Here is a 20,146-nt window from a genome sequence, read left to right as displayed (position 1 = left end):
TTTCTTCGTTTGCCATATGCCCTTAGGAGCATTTCCGGAGACTTTAAATGGTTGCCTTTTAAAATAATTTTCACCAGTTTTGCTGGGGAGCAGGTCCACAGAGCTCTTCAGACTGTCATACTGACAATGGAAAATAATTTTTTTTGTTTTTTAAAGCAAAAACAGTGTTGAAAAGAAAGGTAGCGATATCAGGGCAGAAAAAGAAGAGTACTTTTTTTTTTTTAAATCAATGAATATTTGGCATTCAGGGGTCACAAAATGTGCCAAATTCCCTACTATTTGCTTCTAATTTGGGAGAGGGTTGTTCTGGACATTATGATTGACACACTGTAGTTCTGAGTGGGCAGTTTAGGATGAAATGTCATGAGGCCGTGTTGACGGAGCCATAGGATATTCATTAATACACACAAAGAAGACTTAAGGAAAACAATAGCTATCAGCACACTCTGTCTGTTATGTGAAGAAGACTTAAGTTTGGTTGGCAAGGACCCCAGAAACCCATGAAATATAGAGTATATATTTTGTGTGTACATATACTTATAGAGTGTATGTATAATATGTGTGTGTGTCTGTGTGCATATATATACACACATACATATGTATAGAGAGAGAGAGGGAGGGAGGGAGGAAAGAAGAGAGAATGAATATTGACACAGCAATGAGAAGAATCTCAGAGGTGCCTGAGGGAAATTTCTGGAGACAGTGCTTATTTTCCTGAGGTTCTGCTGAAGAGGCCTGGTGATTGTTTCCTGGTGACAATGAAATACACATCCACTGGGATTTTAGACAACATTAGTGGTTACTGGCCGCATCAGAATTACAGAAATATGCCTCACCTTTGAATCTTCTGATTGATTAGGTGTGGTGAAGCCAAGGCATCTACGTTTTTATAGGTCCCCTCAGGTGATGCTACCAGGTTTGAGATCTATTGCCTTCCTGAAAAAGGGTTGGTTTTTGCTCAATTTTGCCTACCTAGCTCTCCCTCCCTCCCACCCCACCCTTTTCTCTATTAGCATCCTTCTGTACCCCTCCCTCACCCAGCACAGGTGCATTTTCAGAGAAATGCCCTACTGCTGGTCATATTGGACAAAAAATGTTAAGGATCGATTATGTTTAGTAAAATTGAGGTCATTCCTTTGGAGAGCTATTTGGCAGTATCAATGACAGGTTAAACTGTTTATATTTTTTATCCTGTCACTTCCACTTCTAGATATTTCTGTTGTAGATCCATTTTGGGGGGGGACTGTTTACTCATGTATTATCTTCATTAAACATATTTTAAAAATCTGGTTAAGTTTGTTTTTTTGTTGTGTGTGTTTGGGTCATTAGATGCCTCAGAATTGAAATGTATCCTTTTCTGGTGAAAAAGAGCAAGAGATTCTTTTAGAATAACCAGGCTTTGAAAACATTATTTAGGACCCAGATGTTTATACTCTATTTTAGTCAGTAATTTTAAGGGATAGGAAAAGTAGAAATTAAATGTAGCTTAATGCTCATGACTGGAAGCTATAGCCCGGTTAACTAACAGCGGCTCCAATTCATAAAAGACTGATTGAGAGCTATGCTGGCATCTCCCATTAGCTGCCTGCTTCAGCTTTCCCCTCAGAAATTTTGTCCTTAACCCTTTCACTGGATGGTAGCATATGTCCTTTGTTGCCTTCTTGCATTAAAAATCTCAAGCCAATTTAGTGATTCTTTTGTTTGCTCCCTTGTCTTTGTGGCCATATATTGCTGTATATGTCAGTGCCAGATGTAACAAATGGTAGATCAAATATAAGTGTATGTGTATATTTTAAGTTGTTTTGAAGCAGCAACAAAAAGTTAAACAAAAGAAGCAAACCAACTAAGAGACTAGGATGTAAAAGGAATGAAGAAGGAAATTTGAATTAAATGTTGTAAATGGAGTTGAGGGAAAGTTGCCTATACCTAATGCATTATTGCCTCTTCGTTTCCTGTCCACATTTCCTCATGAACTCTCCTACTTTCCCTTTCTTTTGTTAGCTTCCCTCGTCCTCAACGTGGGGCCAGCAGTCCAATACAACAGCATGTCAGTCCCAGGCCACACTGTCATTGGCGGAAATCCAAAAACTAGAAGAAGAACGGGAACGGCAGCTTCGAGAGGAGGTAAATTTTTGAAGTAAAAGTGGTCTAAGTCGAATAGCGTTCTAGAATATTTACTGTGAACTATGGGTTAGTGGTTACTGAAGACAGTTATTAGAATTGCCGTGTGTCTGAATTGGATGTTTGTGATTAAACTCTTTTATCCCATAAAAATTTGGTCACCGTAGCAAAGATGAATGCTCTAATAGGAATAACATTAAGCTTATATAACATAAATGTTCAGTTTTCTTAAACATTTTCCTAGTCAAGCTATGGAGAATAGCTCATAAATAAAAGTACATGAGTTCAAAATTGTGGGTGAGTTTTGCTCAAATATCCTTTCATAAACTTGACATTTAAAATGCAGGATACTTATCTCTCTAAAGAGTATTGGGTTCCCTGAGTAGCCTAGAAAACTTATAATATGGTAGAATTAAAGTACCTCTACACTTTGAGTCTATTATCCTGTAGTTCATCATTAGTGTAAGAAGAAGGAAAAGGTGGGGGAGGTGGTGGAGAAGGGAAAGAATAACAGCTTTTTTTTTTTTTTTTTTTTTTTTTGTTGTTGAGACAGAGTCTCACTTTGTTGCCCAGGCTAGAGTGAATGCTGTGGCGTCAGCTTAGCTCACAGCAACCTCAGACTCCTCGGCTTAAGCGATCCTACTGCCTCAGCCTCCCAAGTAGCTGGGACTACAGGCATGCGCCACTATGCCTGGCTAATTTTTTTATATAGATTTTTAGTTGTCCATATAATGTCTTTCTGTTTTTAGTAGAGACGGGGTCTCGCTCAGGCTGGTCTCGAACTCCTGACCTTGAGCGATCCACCCGCCTCGGCCTCCCAGAGTGCTAGGATTACAGGCGTGAGCCACCGCACCCGGCCGAGAATAACAGCTTTTGACAGAGAGGAGAAAATAATTCATGGTTTGGTTCAGCATACATTATGTGCCTCATTCATTTTATTCATTCAACACATACTTACTGAGCATTCTGCTCAGTTACAATCTGGGGTTACAGCTGAGTTTAAAACAGACAAAATTTTCTGCATTCATGAAGCTCACCCTCTAGTTGAGGAGAGATGGCACATTAGAGGATGATAAATGCCACAGAGAAAAAAAATATGAGGACAGGGTTAGGAAGAGTGTTGGGAGTTGGGGATGGTGGTGGTGATGGAATGATTGATTGTCCAGTTTTAGGTAGTTTGGTCTGGGCAGGCCTTTCTGAAAAGGTGGCATAATATAGCAAAGCCTTGAAGAACATGCTTTATGTGGGTATGATGATTTGGGGCAGAGCAGTCAATTTGTTAGAGCAGCAATCTCCAACCTTTTCAGCACTAGGGACCAGTTTCATGGAAAACAATATTTCCATGGACCCAGGGGTGGAGGGCTGCAGAGCTCAGGCAGTGATGCACGATCAGTACCAGGCCATCCCCTGGGGATTGGGGACCACAGTGTTAGAGAATGTAAGTTGTCATTTTTGTATCTGGGTTGTGTGATTCATGAAATGGGAAGGTGATGGACACACAAAGAGAATGGGAATTGTCTCTACATATTTACCATATAGTGTGCTTGTTGTCATCCAATGGTTAAAATGTTTCCTTGCCTTGAAAATTAACTTATTTCTTGCCTTCATTTTAAAAAAAGATCTCTGCTGAACGAAAAAAGAATAGTGGTAATGACTAGGAATCACTGGTCCTCTCTTGTTCATTTTTGTCTACCAGAAGTTAATATTTTATTTAATTTATTTTCTTTGAACCTTTAAGTCTTTTTCTGCCCTTCAAAAGGCATAAAATGTCTCTTAGTACGTATTTCTCACATAGAGAAACCTAAGATAATTTTATTCCATTTTTATCCCTGGAGGCATCCCTTTCTGGGACCTGGTAACCTATTCCAATCTGGTTACTCTTGGCTTGCTTCATAGCTGTTGTGTTTTTTTTGACTTCCATCATTGCATGTTTCCCCCAGACTGATTTTGATTTTCTCATGTTTTCTCTTCTGTTTTCCATCACTGTCTTTTTATCTTTCTGATGGGGCATTTCCTCAATTTTATTTTTCAGTCCTTCTATTGAGCTTTTAAAAATATTATCATCATCATTATTATCATTATTATTATTTTTGGAGACAGAGTCAGCCAGGCTGGAGTGCAGTGATGCAGTCATAGCGCACTGCAGCCTCAAACTCCTGGCCTCAAGTGATTCGTCAGCCTCCGAAAGTGCTATGATTACAGGGTATGAGCCATTATGCCCAGCTACATTTTTATTTGCAGCAAAAGAATGGACCCTGTCAAGTTAGTTTTATGTAGCTGCTATGTATTTACATTCCATTTAGTATGGACATTTATAACTACTATCTAAAAACAGGAGTCCTGAGCTAGCTTCTGTTTTTATGCAACAGCAAAGGCGCCAGCAGAGGGAATTGATGAAAGCTCTCCAGCAGCAGCAACAGCAGCAACAGCAGAAACTCTCAGGTTGGGGGAATGTCAGCAAACCTGCAGGTACTACAAAATCTCTTCTGGAGATCCAGCAGGAAGAGGCCAGGCAAATGCAAAAGCAGCAGCAGCAGCAGCAACAGCAGCAGCAGCACCAGCAGCCAAACAGAGCTCGTAATAATACGGTGTGGTCGTTTTCCTAAGCTGTTGTTGTATGGACTGATGTTATATTATCTTTTCTGACTATAGTGGACTTTTTATCTTCTTAGTATTGTTAACCATAATCATTTTTCTCTTTTTCTTCAACAGCATTCCAACCTGCACACCAGCATTGGGAATTCTGTTTGGGGCTCTATAAATACTGGTCCTCCTAACCAGTGGGCATCTGACCTAGTCAGTAGTATTTGGAGTAATGCTGACACTAAAAACTCCAACATGGGATTCTGGGATGATGCAGTAAAAGAGGTGGGACCTAGGAATTCAACAAATAAAAATAAAAACAACAGCAGTCTCAGGTAGGGCTCAAAATGACCACACCTGTGCACCTTGCTTGGTTGGTAGGTGGGGTGGGGGAAATGGGATGTTGGATGGGCAGGGAAAGGTAATTATATAGTTTTTGCTAATTGTTTTCATCTGTGTTTAAGCACATGAAGTCATAATTATGGTGATTGCTTTCTTCCCCATTAGAAACACATTTGTATTATTTCTAGGGGCTCCTTCTGCTGAGCACTTAATCCATTGCCTATCACTTGGTAACCACTTAATAAATATTAGTAATAGTATATTTTTGTTGTTGATGAATAATTCTACAAGGTATTCTCCAGGAATCTTAGTATTTTTTCTAAATTTATATTTTTAAGATATTTATACTGTAATGAATATGAAAAAATCTCTGTAATGACCTTAAAACAATTTATTTTTATAAGTAGTTACATTTCATCTTCATCTTTCTTTCTTCAGTATACAGTGTTGTTGAATGAGCATGGGTTTTAGTTTTAAATACGTGAACTCAAATCCCAGCACCACCACTTATTAGCTGTGTGACCTTGGGCAAGAGGGAACCTCTTTTGAGCCTCAGTTCCCTCATCAGTAAAAGGAAGATAATAACAACTTCACGGGTGTAGTTGTAAAGATTAAATGAATACACATGAAGGAGTTAGTAAAGTGCCTGGCACATGGTAACTACATAATAAATGGTAGTGTTGTCAGATTTTTTCTTCTTTATTGAGAGCCTAATATGTTATGAATAGGACAATGAATACCTGTTAGATTATTGAGCATCTTTGCCAGGCACTGTGTTCTGGGCCTTTGCATATAATATCTTTATTACTTATGATAACCCAAAGAAGTTTTAGTACCATTTTGCAGATGAGGAAACTGAGGCTTAGTAAAATTAAACAACTAAGGACACATGGAAGAATTCCATCATTTTTTCTAAATAGAAGCCCTATATTCACAAACTGGGATACATTAGCTGATACTAGATTTTAAGGGGGTATCCAATCCAAATATTTGAATTTATTTTTCTTTTTTGGAGCCAAGCATTGAATTACCAGACAGACATCCAATGGTGCCAAGACATTATCTATTTATGGTGTTATAGTATAATCATATAGTAACAGTTTCTAGGAATATAATACCACCCTATTGTTTTGCTTTAGTAAATCTGTAGGTGTGTCTAACCGGCAGAATAAGAAAGTAGAAGAAGAAGAAAAGTTGCTGAAGCTCTTTCAGGGAGTAAATAAAGCCCAAGATGGATTTACCCAGTGGTGTGAACAGATGCTTCATGCCCTTAATACGGCAAATAACTTGGATGGTAAGAATTGGGGAGGGAAACCCAGCATGTGGAATGACAGAGCAGGACCTAAAAGGGGTTGTTGAATTGGAACAATGGGACAAAACTGAAGAGATGAAATCTAAGGTCAAGTTCTGAACCTGCTGTGAGAACCTGACTTTTTAATAGCATTACTTGTGAGAAGTCCTATAATACTAAGCTCAAATAGGGTATTGGTGATTCTCAAAAAGTAAATGCCATCTCAGTCTGCCTTAATGATATACAGGACAGAGTAGGTCATAGTTCCGTGCTGCTCATTTTATGGGGGATATTGCCAGCTATATCAAGTGCAAAAGAAGGTAACTGTCATGCTGGGGCAAAGGTTAACCTGAGCAAGAGACAACTGAGGGATGTGACATCATTCCCCTCCTACTTTTAGGGGAGGGAGTGGGAATTGTGATAGAGCAAGTAGAATTATTTTGTGTGGGATAAAAGTAGGACCAATGTTTGAAAGTGAAAAGGTTTCAGCGCAATTTGAAGAAAAACTTGCTTGTAGTTAGCTGTTTACAAAGAGAACTACCTGCCTTAGATGGAAGTGAGTCCCCCCTCCCACCCTTTAGGGTTTCAACGGAGACTGGTTAACATGTTGGAGAAGGGACTCTCATTACTGATAGACTAAATTGAACTAGTCCACCTCTGATATCTTGTCTAAAGCCAAGAATCTCTTAAAAACAGAGCATTAGAGGAATTAAAGACTTCCTTTGCAGCACTGTAACAATATCTAATGGTCTAAAAGTCTACAGAGCAAACAGTTGTTATTAATAGTAACGGCTACCATCCATTAAGCACCTACCATGTGCTAGGCACTCTCTTAGGGTTAACATATGTTATCCTAGCTATTTAATTTTTGCAGTTATTTTTGAAGATACCTTTACAAGGTTGATAATATTATCCCCATTTTATAAATTAGGAAACGGAGGCTCAGAATGGTTAAATAACTCATCAAGGTCACACAGCCAGCAAATTTCAGAGACAGGTTTTAAACCCATGTCTGTCTAACTCTAATACTTGTGCTTTTTCTCCTATGCCATACTGCTTGCATTTTCCATTTGATTTCTCTCTAAACGTGTAAAATCTCAGTGGATTGAAAGTTCCAGGAGGATATAGCTGTTTCTTTAGTTTCTGTTGGCACACATCATAGCCCGGCACACATCATAGCACTTAATAAATACTCATTGACTTTAAGGAAAGAAAGAATGAATCCCCAAATTACTTCAGTTTTAGGCATGTAACTTTTTCAACCAACATAACATTTAGTTTCAGCCAATATAACACTTAGTGAGATTAAACAAGTGTGAGGTGTCTTTGTTTGATGCTATGCTATTTCAGATAATTTTGAGCATTATGATGGTAGTGTTTTTTCAGTTTGGCAGGGTAGATTAAAGAGTATTTAATGCAGGTCATTGCGTACCTTTTAAGTTTCTGTCATTAATGTCTGTATTAGGTGTGATGATATATTAAAAACTGAAACCGATTTTTTTTGGAATGTTGTTTTTTCATTATTTCATTGTTACTTTTTGTCTTCTCCCCTTCCATTTTACAGTTCCCACATTTGTTTCTTTCCTAAAAGAAGTAGAATCTCCTTATGAGGTCCATGATTATATCAGGGCCTATTTAGGAGATACTTCTGAGGCCAAGGAGTTTGCCAAGCAGTTCCTTGAGCGCCGTGCCAAACAGAAAGCCAACCAGCAGCGTCAGCAGCAGCAGCAGCAACAGCAGCAACAACAGCAGCAGCAGCAGCAGCAGCAGCAACAGCAACAGCAGCAGCAGGTATAAAGTAGTATAGTGCGTGCAGTAGCTCTGTGAGTATTAATACCTTAAAGTGGCGAGTAACCAGAGAAATGAAAATTAAAACATGTTGTACATCCAATGACCAAAGCTTTTTAAAATGTGTAAACTTCATATTTTCAAGGTACATATCCAGAGACCTTTTTGAATTTCCCAAATTGCAAATATAACCATTCTCTATTAGGTGTGCCAGTCCCATTTTTCTTGATTCATTTATATGTCTTAGTTAGATTGCTAATTCCAACATATCAGAAACCCATAAATTTGGTTTTGAAAAGTTAAAACTTACAAATGTTAAATCTTCCAGTGTTCAGGATCCACCGTACTCAGTACTGACAATACTGCAGCATACCAGACATTTCATATGTTGTTAATGGGGATGTAAATGGTACAGTAATGATTCTCATTATTCACAGTAGTTATGTTTTATACGATCCCTATGAACACTGAATTAGCGAATACTGAATCATTGTTCCTAGGGGGATATACAGAGTTAGGTTCCTGCGCGCTTCTGGTCACAACATTTTTGTTAACTGATCAATCTTGTTTTGTATGTATTTTAAAGGCACTTTATTTAATAGATATCGATTCATTAACATTGAACTCACAGCCATGGGCACTATAACTTATGCCTGAACAAAGCTTAACTAACGCACATATTTTCTCCCTAAAGCACATCACAGCTTTCTTATGCTTAGGAACACCAGATAGCTGTTTAGCACTATACTTGGGGGCCACTTTAAACAGTGAAATCACCAAAAAAAGCACAAAAACTTGGAAAATATGGCACTAAATAGACCAGAAAAAGGACACATGTTTGCAGGTTTGAGATATGAAACAAGAAGTCAGTGTTTCCTTATTCTACCTCATCTAGGAATGTGTGTCTTGAACATCTCAAATTTTTCATTGCTCTGCGCATGTGCATGTCCGGAATGACCATAAAAGCACTGCGAGTATTGATTATGGGGTTATGAATAAATTTTAACAAGTAGGTGGCCGGGCGCGGTGGCTCACGCCTGTAATCCTAGCACTCTGGGAGGCCGAGGTGGGCGGATCGTTTGAGCTCAGGAGTTCGAGACCAGCCTGAGCAAGAGCGAGACCCCACCTCTACTAAAAATAGAAAGAAATTATATGGACAGCTAAAAATATATATAGAAAAAATTAGCCGGGCATGGTGGCGCATGCCTGTAGTCCCAGCTACTCGGGAGGCTGAGACAGGAGGATCGCTTGAGCTCAGGAGTTTGAGGTTGCTGTGAGCTAGGCTGACGCCACGGCACTCACTCTAGCCTGGGCAACAGAGTGAGACTCTGTCTCAAAAAAAAAAAAAAAAAAAAAAACAAGTAGGTGAATTCAAAAATAAGGAATCTGAGAGAATCAATTATGCGAGTTTTCTGAAAGACCAGTTAGTAGGGCTCATGAAGAGGCTTAAAAATATTAAGGCAGGGCCAGCCATGGTGGTTTACACCTTTAATCCCAGCACTTTGGAAGGTTGAGGCCGTAGGATTACTTGAGGCCAGGAGCTTGAGAGGAGCCTAGGCAACGTAGCAAGACCCAGCTCTAAAAAAAATTAAAAAAAAATTAGCCGGACATGGTGGCACTCATCTGTAGTCTCAGTTGCTCAGGAGGTTGAGGCAAATGGATCACTTGAGCCCAGGAGTTTAAGTCTGAAGTGAGTTATGATCATGCCATCGCACTCCAGCCTGGGTGACAGAGCAAGACCTTGTCTCAAAAGAAAAAAGAATTTTTCATATCCTTTAATCCCATAATTCTTCATATCCTTTAATCCCATAATTCTTATACTAGAGATAATCAATATTTGTTATAGGTCACTTCTGGGATGTGGACAATACAGTGAAGTAAAGGGTATTTAAAATTTAACTGGGTACTGCTAAATTCAAGAATATACTGTTGGAAAAGAAGGAAAAAAAAATCTAACTGGGTAGATGGGCTGACAGGGATAAATTGAAGGAAAGTGAAAAGACAACACTAGGAAAAATATTTTAAGGACTCAAAGAAGAAGGCATCATATAGCAATACAGAAGTCTCTTTGTTTGTGAAATGGGCTCCTCTGGGTTAAAACAGGAAGGTGGAAGCCCAGCAAGCATGTGCACACATGCAGACATACACATCAGGCTTATCCTTCCACGGTGCTTTCTCCACCACTACCACCACCTGTGCCTTCAACTGGCTCACTGAAACGGATCACAATTTAAAATGAGTCGCTCTAACAAGAGCAAAAAGTAAATGTGAAGGGCTGGTAGATTATTTCATAGTCTAACCAGTTGGTAGAAAATGTATGGACAATATTTTGGGGCCACATCCCTTCTGGGATTGCTGATAGGAATACTTTAACCTTGTTTGGTAATATGCTGCCAGCTGGTCTGCAGCTTGTCCTCTCTGGCTTGGGGCCCAGAGAACAAAGAAACCTGCTTTGGGTAGGTGAGAGGTGTACATTGCCAGAGTACAGAGGTCTGTTCATGGCTATGTACAGATGTCACAGACTCCATATATACTAGAGATGTTCTAACAGCTGTGCTGTCACAGCAGGGTGGAAATCTGGAGTTAGCAGGAAAGGCTTTGTGGAGGCACCAAGCTTAAATGGAGTGTTGAAATCTAAATGAAGGGAAATGGTGGCTCAGTGACCTGCTCTTGGTTTTATTATCATCAGCACTCATGGTGGGCAAATCAGCCATTTTCTTAGGGTGAGCCCAGTCTGCATCTTCTGTGTAATCTATTATGCTGTCTTGTTTCACAGGACTCTGTGTGGGGGATGAACCACAGTACACTCCATTCAGTATTTCAGACCAATCAAAGCAACAACCAACAATCCAATTTTGAGGCTGTACAAAGTGGCAAGAAGAAGAAAAAACAGAAGATGGTCCGAGCAGATCCCAGTTTGTTAGGTGAGCACAGGCCTGAAGTCTCAGTCGAGTGTTAGAGGAGTGCAGATGATAACAGTTATCTGATGTGAGTTTCCATGGTGCATTGTTTTTCAAGAAGGAAAATATTTCTTATACAAAATTAATTTTTTAATTGGGTCAAAATAAGTAGCCAGTATTTACTGGGCATCTCAGTGCAGGAGGTGTGCCTCATATGCTGTTGGAGGTAAGAAAAGTAATAACTTAAGTTGTATGGTGCTTTAAACTTTAAAGCATTGTTTCATATTTATTATATGAATTTCTCTGGAGGGCCTTTAGTAGTTTAGTTAGAAAATAATGCTAATGGAGAATGGTGAAAGTAGTTTTCAAAACTTAAATGCTGATTTATGTTAGACCATAAATTAGACCATAAATTCAATCAGGGGTTCAAAGAAGAGAACCAATATGTGTTGATAATCATTCTGTGTATTGTATAATTCTCAGAATTACTTTGAGGTGATGCCCCAGTTTTACCAGTGAACAGACCAAGGCTCAGAGGTTTCGAACTACACAGCTGTCAGCAGTGGAGCTGAGATTGTAGAACAGTCCTGTTTTCTTTCCACTCTTATGTGTTACGCATGTCTATTCTTTTCTGGCATTAAGGACCATATAAGGAAGCTTCCTGGAAAAGGTGACATCTGAACTGGGGCTTTGAAAGACTGGCAGGAAGGATGGGGAATGTTGTTTCAGGAATAACAAACACTATAGGCTGCCCGTGTTTCTTAAGTTGACCTAACAACCTCACAGGCCATGATGAAACCAAAATTATTCTCTATTTGTGAATGTAAAATTAGCTGTGATAAAATGGCACTGTCTATAATAGAATGAGTATATAGACAGAGATGGCAGTTTGGGAGGTTGGCCTGGTCAGGAGGGCAGACTGGTTAGGAGGTTGCAGTGTAGACCAGTTGAAAGATACCAGTGGCTTGGAATAGGGTTTTTGCAGTGGGGTTGGAGAGGAGTTAGAGGGATTTTAGAAATTTGGGGGATAGAATCAAGTGGACAAGCAGAGTGGAAAGGCCTTGGGCTTGGGGAGCAGGATGGGTGGTGTTGCCGTTTGCTGTGAAATGATGAACACTGGAAAATGGAGCAGGCTGGGGGGGAGCAAGATGGTGTTTGAGTGTTGGGTGGGTTGAGTTTGAAATGCCTGTGAGGCATCATGAAGACCCTAAAGGACAGGAGGCAGATGGTAACTGACCCTATTGTGCCATGGTAGGTCCTCAGGGCCCTGACGAACAACATGATAGTGACAAAAACCTAACTCTGAGAACTGCTTTTTGGAATTGGTGCCTGAAAACTAAGATTGGAAACTTAGGGACCTGGTGAACTTCTGTTTTCCTCTGCTTGTCTTGAAAGTTAATGCTAAAGGTGGATGGAGCAGTCTGAAATTGTATCCAATTTGGGCAGAAATAAGTGAAGAGATGTAAAAGCATTCTTCTAACTGTGGGTTCTAGCCAAGAAGCCCTTGCTGCTTAGCTTTGGGACTTGCGGATAGGTTGTCAGGGAAAAGGTTCCTCTGAAAATGAGGTCAAGCTGTTTGGTCTTAAATATTCTTTCAGATCTCATCTTCTGTTACAGATCTAAGAAAGGAAGGGACTTAAAAAAAAAAAAAAATCTCCCTATAAGGGAGTGAGAAGTCATCCTAGGAGTAGCGTTTAAGGAATTCATATACCTTGAAGGCGAAGCAAAGAAACAAACAAATGTAAGGGAAGTAAAACTGGTTAGCAGAGTATTGAGGAAACTCATTGGCGTGGGCTCTTACATAAAATATTTTATGAAAATTACCGCTCAGCTAAATTCCCTCTGGAAATTCCTCTAATAATCGCTAATTTTTGTCCCATACTTGCTCATTTTCATTTATTTTTTAATTTATATATTCCCTATAGATTTACATATAGATAAAAATTAATAACCACCAGTCACAAATTTCTCTTGCATAAAATGGGAAAACAGGTTCTAATTTGATCTTAAAAGTATTCATTGAAAAAAGTCACTGATGAAAAGAGAACCTTGCTTCTAAAACAAACCAGCAGAGGGAACCCCAGCATCATTTTGATTATGAACGTCCTCCTGTATGTCTGGTTGTCCTCTTAAGTTTTTAGAGCTTCCACATGGCCATTGTGAACTAGCTACCTCACTTGAAATATGATAAATATACACACGAAATAGTTTCTCCCTAGTCGGACTTTCCTTAAAAGAACAGTCTCCCAACCCTTAATTCATGTGAGAGTTTATTCTGAACCTGACAGAATGTGGTCTTCAAAGCCAGGCATAGTGAGTTGGATCCTCATTTGTGTTGCTTTGGGTTTTATGGTATCCCAGAGCTGTTCCTTTTGTCAAGTGACACAGTGAGTGCCTACCTTACTGGTTTTTCAATGACAGTTAAATGAGACCATGTCTGCTAAAAGCCTAGCCTGATAATATATTATAGCACTGAACAATCAACTTTTTGCTACAGACTTCTCCTTTCCTGTCTTTGCATGATTAAAATTAGTTTTTTAAATTACATTTACACTTCTATTGTATGTAGCTCATTATTGTTGTATCACATTTTATCTGTTCTTGAGATATATGTGAAGTCAGAGAAGAAAACTCTCAGAATAGAGTAATAGTTCATTTCATAGACTGGCCTCTAGGTTCTTGTACTTACCTAATTAAACCATTACTTTAAAAACATAAACAGTAAGCCTTTCATAATTTTCAAGGGAAAAAAGGTCTTGTGGGTTATGGGAGCACAGTCGTGATGAGGTAGAACTCAGGAAGGGGTTTAGAATCCTAGCCTCTGCCTGTGTTAGGCCTTGGAAAGCAGCTTGTTGGACCACAGCTTCCTTGGTTAATAAATAGGCATGTTTATTTTTTCAAATTATGTTTTTGAGTCCAGCTATTTTTATTATGTAAGTCATTTTTGTTTATTATTGGTACATTTAAAATGTGTAATTGTTTGAAACCTGAACATTAAAGAACAACAAAAAAAAAAAGTGCAGAAACCCCAACTAATATTAACAGAACTGCTTTTAGAATGGGGCACATTGCCTGTTTACTTTTTGGTATTCAGACAGCAGCTGAAACAGTTTGGGATTTCATTCAGGGTAGATGAACTGGGAAGCTTCTTAGGAGTCACTCAGTCCAAACAGGACTTATTCATCGTAATTTTTATCAACCTCTGATTATGGAGTTTTGGGAAAAACTACATGTGACCGTTGGCATTAGGTTTTCAGATGTCAGTAGTGTTTGTGAGTACTGCTTGTCGCCTTCAGTGGATGTGCTAGTACTGCTTTTTCTAAACCTTATTCCATTTTGGTTAATCAAATATTGCTCACTGAAATCCTTTACTTCACAGATATACTTACAGTAGATTGAGTTGAATAAAGTACTTTAATCTTTTTGTTGTGTGTACTGTGGGAAAGAAAGAACAATGTGAGGGCTCTAACTATCTTACAGTGGGTCTTCCTTGAAACATCCTACCCCTGAATAGCAAAAGCTCCTGGCTAGAGCTTTCACAAAGTTTTTTTTCTTTGTTTGTTGGTTGTTTGAGACAGAGTCTCACTCTGTTGCCCAGGCTGTAGTGCCATAGTGTCAGCCTAGCTCAAAGCAACCTCATACTCCTGGGCTCAAGTGATCCTCCTGCCTCGGCTTCCTGAGTAGCTGGGAGTACAGGTGTGCACCCTAATTTTTTTCTATTTTTACTAGAGATGGGGTCTCGCTCTTGTTCAGGCTGGTTTCAAGCTCCTAAGCTCAAGTGGTCCTCCCTCCTTGGCCTCCCAGAGTGCTAGGATTATAGGCATGAGCCGCCATGCCCAGACTCACCAAGTTTTTGGCCAGTAGAAAAAATATTTCCCTTAAAGTGAGTCTGGGGTTGAAGGAGTATTAATCCCACACAGATTTCAAAGTCATGTGGTCAGGTAGTTACAAAGTACTTAGTGGGTATTATTTTCTTCTCTCTCCCCAACCTCCATTTCTGTTAAGGTAGACCTCCTGGATGAACTCCCCCCCTAGCCCCGGGCCAGCCTGGCCTGTCTTTAACAGACACCCCACTCTCTTCTCAGATTCTCTAAGGTAGTGATTTGTAGTTCTGTTTAAGTGTGATACTATTTAGTTTTATTTTTCTCCCCAATCAAATTATATCAGAACCCTGAAAAATAAAACAAAGAATCTCTCTTTCGAAGAATAAAAAGCTGCTGCTCTTTTATCTTTCTTCTGTCTCCCTTTAGCACCCCTATGGTATGCTCAAAAATAAGAGACTTATATTATATTCCAGCCCACTGCCTAGAATTTGAGCCACTTGGTTGTCTGGGTGTGGTCACTCATAGCCAATTTTTTTCCTGCAGGATTTTCAGTCAATGCATCATCGGAGCGACTCAATATGGGTGAAATCGAGACTTTGGATGACTACTGAGCACCTGCCAGTGGGCTGGCCTTCCCTCTCCTATTTGCCAACTATGGAGTCTCCACCTTTGGACACAACACTTACTCACCATTTACTCTTTATCACTCTGCAACAAATCACAGAATCGATCATCTCAGGCTTTTTCATCCAGCCCTTTGTGTCCAAGATTCTTTAAACTGTTTTTGTTGGTGAACATCTCAGACTGTAGATGAGTGGACTGGACCCTGTGTCTTGGGGGTGGCAGTTGGGATTACTCCCCAACAAGGCTGATTTTGGGCAGCACGTGTTCACTGTGCCGTGATTTCATCTACTGTCTCCCAGAAAGTGTGTTGGGATCTGCCAATAGCAGCTTGCTTTCTCTTGTCACTTTTTCCTTCTAGTTTGTTTTTTTCTTCTTCTTCTTTTTCCCCCACTCCATAAGGGCAAGAGGTCTAATTGGTGCAATCATGAAGAGAGTTCATGGTTAACAGATGCTGGCCAGCAATAAAACGCCCCACGAACTGTGACTCGAGTGTCCAGCAGAGACAGTTAGAGCTCTCCCAGTCTGAAAGTTGCATTGCCACTGCTAACTTTGGGATTGCATCAAAGAGGCCCTGAGCAGGGTGGAATTTAGATTGGATTGGTTTGATATTGCACATCCCTTGCCTATTCTTTCTGAGGATCCTTTCGAAGAAAGGATTCATGGTTTTCTTCATTAGATAGTGACTTCCAAGCAAGCTGACTTCTCCCCTGGCATACTCCAACCTGATTGGACAAAGGAAACCCTATGGCCTGGGAGAGGGACTTATTCTTAATTTTTCTTTCTTACAAAAACTGATTTTTCCCATAAATATTTTTACTTCAGAGGACTAGGACCAGTTTGTTTTGGGCCCTTCTGCTGAAAATTTGCCTCGTTTAAGAGGCAGCTAGGATATTTACCATATGTATGAATTTGTATAATTTCATTTTGGATAGGGATAAACTTTTGCTTCCGATAAAAGCCCGGAATTTCATCTGGTTCCTCAGAGCATTGTGTGTTTGTCTTGCTGTGCCCCAGAAAAGGTTTTGTGTAAAGATTCTAGGATGGCAAGTTGCCTGCCTTTTCTGAAAAGAGAACACAAAACCGGACCGTCTTTAGGACCTTCTTCCATGGAAACCACTATACGGGAGGATGCTGTGGGCTGGAGGGGATGGGCGAGAACGGGAGCGAGAAGCCTGGTCTGGCTTCTGGTCGTAGCCTCCTAATACCTTTCACTTCAAGTAGAAATGTACTCAAGTCCTATTTATGAATAAATACTCTGCCTATCTCCACCAAACCCCTACAGAACATCACCTGGAAGTGCTACTCACACTTGGGCCGGAGCTGTTGGCCAGCTGTGCCTGTGTGAGAGGTGCTGGGGTTTGGGCGGCTCCTGGGTAAAGCACCTTTGCTTTCTGTCATCGTTGCCTGTAGAAGGCTGGAGTTGCTCTGAGAGCAGTTTGGTTTTGGAGGATTATATTTGGCTTCTATTTTTATTATTTTGGATCACCATTCTCCCTATTCCTTCTTGCCTCCCTCCCTCCTAAACATGTATAATAACTATACAGAAACTGCTACAAACTTGTATATAGTTTTTGGATCAAATAGCATGAGGAGACGGGGAACCATTAAAAATTGGGACTCTTACTCTCCTTTGCTTTGTAAATTCAAAAGTGGGGGGTGGGGAAGAGGGATAGTTAAAATGTTTACAAAACTTTAAGCTCCCTCGGAACTTTTGCCAGTGTGGAGGAAAATAAAAAAAAAAAAAAAAAAAAATTAAATAAAACCTGGTTGTATTCTATCTGAGCGTACCTCTTGTACTCGCCTTTGTCAAGGCTGAGTTTTGCACTATGGAAAAGCTCCAAGCACCAGAGACATGGAGGCAGCCGTAGCTTTCTCTGCCAGACTGTGGAACACTGGCAGGTACTGTATTTGAGCATGTACAGGTCAAGGCAAACATCGGTGAGTTTGACCAAATGTCTTTCTTTCCTCCTTTGACTATCCATTTCTGCCGACTTGTGGATCGGCTTCTGCCCTGTTGCCACAGACACACCCCCTCTGAATGTGTCCCTCCAGTGTCTGCCCACATCATCTAAACTAGACTTCGTTGTGTGTGTATTCAGGAAAAATAAAAATAAATTTTAAAAAACATTGGGAGTGGACGGGGCAGATTAGGGGAAACAAAGTCATTTTAGTCTTGGAACATTCCATTTGCTTGCTTGGAATAGACTTGCTTCCACAGACTTGCTTCTATCTGAGGAATTTCCCACTTAGTAGAAAGAAACCACTCTTGCTTGGTAATGTTTGTGTCTGTCTCTGAATTCTGCTTTCTTTGACATTTTCATTTTCTCACTGTTTCACTTACAGCCACTGTTTTCTTATTCCCATTTATGAACTTCCTTTCAAATTCTCTTAACTCTTCTTGACATTTGAAGTATTTATTTATACACTGCTTTCAGTTTTTTAAATTCGGAGATTTAAAAAATATCCCCAGACAAGACAGTTTGATTATGGAGACTTCCCCAGAGATAGTTGGTGTTCTGGTTACTGTTGCAGCATAAAAAAATTCTCTCTCCAGATGGGTTTACAGCAACTGCTTCATTTTGTGGGTCGGGAATTTGGGAAGGGCTCAGCTAGGTGGTTCTTTTCTTGGGGTCTCCTGTGGTTGTGGTCAGATGTCTTCTGCGGCTGCATTCTTATGAAGGCTTGCTTAATTAGGTGGGCTGCCCAAGATGGCTCACTTGTGTGAAAGCAGCGCTGGCTGTTGGCTGGGAACTCAGCTGGGTTGGTGGCTGGTGGATCTATAAATGTCCTCTCCAGAATTGCAGCTTCCGAGTAGTTGGAGTTCATATGTGGTGGTTGGCTTCCCCCAGAGAACCAGGCAGAAGATGCCCAGTTCTTGACTCCTCTAAGCTCAGGCGTCACATAGAGTCTTTTTGTGAAACTGTATTACATCAAAGTAGTCAGAAATTGTGATATTGTAAAGTATATATTTGGTCTTCTGTCCCATTTCCTGGCATGCACCTCCCCAAATCCTTAAACTCCAAAGTGATTTCTTTCTGTATGAGTTGACTGATGGCTGGCAGCCCCTTGGTAGCTGCAGGATGGAGCTGGTCCCTGAAAAGAGCAAGGCAGGGTTAGAGGGTTGGAACTTTCAGTCCCTGCCCCAACCTCTGGGGCGGGGAGAGGACTGAAGGTTAAGTTGATAACCAGTGACCAAGGATTTAATCATGTCTACATAATGAAGCCTCCATAAAAACTCAAGAGGACAGGATTCAGAGAGCTTTTGGGTAGCTGGGTATGTGGAGGTTCCTGGAGGGTGGCACACCAGGTAAAGCATAGAAGCTCTGCGCCCTTCCCCCCATACCGCTACACATCTCTTATCTGTATCCTTTGTAATAAAATGGTAAACATAAGCATGTCCCTGAGTTCTGTGAGCTGCTCTAACAAGCTGAATTCAAAGAGGGGTCCTGGGAACCCCAACTTGAAGCCCATCGGAAGTTCTGGAGTCCTGAACTTGCAAGTGGTGTCTGAAATGGTGGTGCAGTCTTGTGGGACTGAGCCCTCAGTCTGTGGGATCTGACACTCTCTCCAGGGTAGATAGTGTCAGAATTGAATTGGAGGACACCCAGCCGGTATCCGCTACAGAATTGATTGCTTGCTTGTTAGTGGGGAAAAAACCCCACACATTTGGTCTCAGAAGTCTTCTGTGTTGACTGTTACTACATTGGTGTGAAAGCAGAGGGAAACTTGATTTGAGTTTTCCCCAAACACAAGCCCACTCACATTCGAGGTGAGGGAGCGTGGCCCTCTCCTGCATCCCCCTGTGATCAAAGGAGTGGCAAGGTCACATGTAGCAGAGCATGTGGGATGGGAAATATTGTAGCCATTTTGGGGAAATAATCTGCATAAAACAAAATGAGTTTATGCATATACATCAAGGACTTTATTTTCATTGGCTATAAGTTGATTTTTGGGGTTTTTTTGGTTTCTTTCTTTTTTTTTTTTTTTTGAGACAGGGTCTTACTAAGTTGTTCAGGCTGGTGTCAAACTCATGAGCTCAAGCAATTCTCCCACCTCAGCCTCGGTAGCTGGGATTACAGGCATGAGCCATCGAGCCTGGCTTTTTTGTTTTTTTAATTTCAGAATAGACAATGGTGTTTCTGGCTTCATTTTAAATAACTCTTTTTTAGGGAAACCATTTTACTTTTATATGCATATATGTTATATATATATATAGTACCCTATTTTAAAGTTGACCTGGTGACAAAATCGGTAATTTTATACAAAAAGCTTCTTTCTACATTATTAATAGTGCTGCCAGACGGTTTGGACCTAAACTGTTTTGTTTTGTTTTTGAGACAGAGTCTTGCTTTGTTGCCCAGGCTAGAGTGAGTGCCGTGGTGTCAGCCTAGCTCACAGCAACCTCAAACTCCTGGGCTCAAGCAATCTTTCTGCCTCAGCCTCCCGAGTGGCTGGGACAACAGGCATGCGCCACCATGCCCAGCTAATTTTTTCTATATATTTTTAGTTGTCCAGCTAATTTCTATTTTTTAGTAGAGATGGGGTCTCGCTCTTGCTCAGGCTGGTCTCGAACTCCTGACCTCGAGCTATCCTCCCGCCTCGGCCTCCCAGAGTGCTAGGATTACAGGCGTGAGCCACCATGTCTGGCCTAGATATCTTAAAATTAGTGCAAA

General features: G+C 40.5%; 1 protein-coding gene across 1 annotated transcript in view; it reads left to right on the top strand.

The window, feature by feature from the left end:
- GIGYF2 (GRB10 interacting GYF protein 2) overlaps positions 1-17,197 on the top strand; it is a 125,536-nt gene extending 108,339 nt beyond the window's left edge. Inside the window, exons 23-29 of the mRNA XM_069469308.1 lie at positions 2,002-2,124; positions 4,491-4,709; positions 4,834-5,039; positions 6,186-6,340; positions 7,902-8,128; positions 10,902-11,049; positions 15,393-17,197. Of these exons, the coding sequence (XP_069325409.1) occupies positions 2,002-2,124; positions 4,491-4,709; positions 4,834-5,039; positions 6,186-6,340; positions 7,902-8,128; positions 10,902-11,049; positions 15,393-15,460 (1,146 nt within the window). The 3' untranslated portion in view covers positions 15,461-17,197. The remainder of the gene's footprint in view (positions 1-2,001; positions 2,125-4,490; positions 4,710-4,833; positions 5,040-6,185; positions 6,341-7,901; positions 8,129-10,901; positions 11,050-15,392) is intronic.
- Positions 17,198-20,146: the final 2,949 nt, after the last annotated feature.

The sequence above is a fragment of the Eulemur rufifrons genome, chromosome 1, assembly GCF_041146395.1.
Source record: "Eulemur rufifrons isolate Redbay chromosome 1, OSU_ERuf_1, whole genome shotgun sequence".
NCBI lineage: Eukaryota > Metazoa > Chordata > Mammalia > Primates > Lemuridae > Eulemur > Eulemur rufifrons.
The sequence above is the reverse complement of the archived record's forward strand: the minus strand, read 5'-3'. Positions and strand labels throughout refer to the sequence as shown.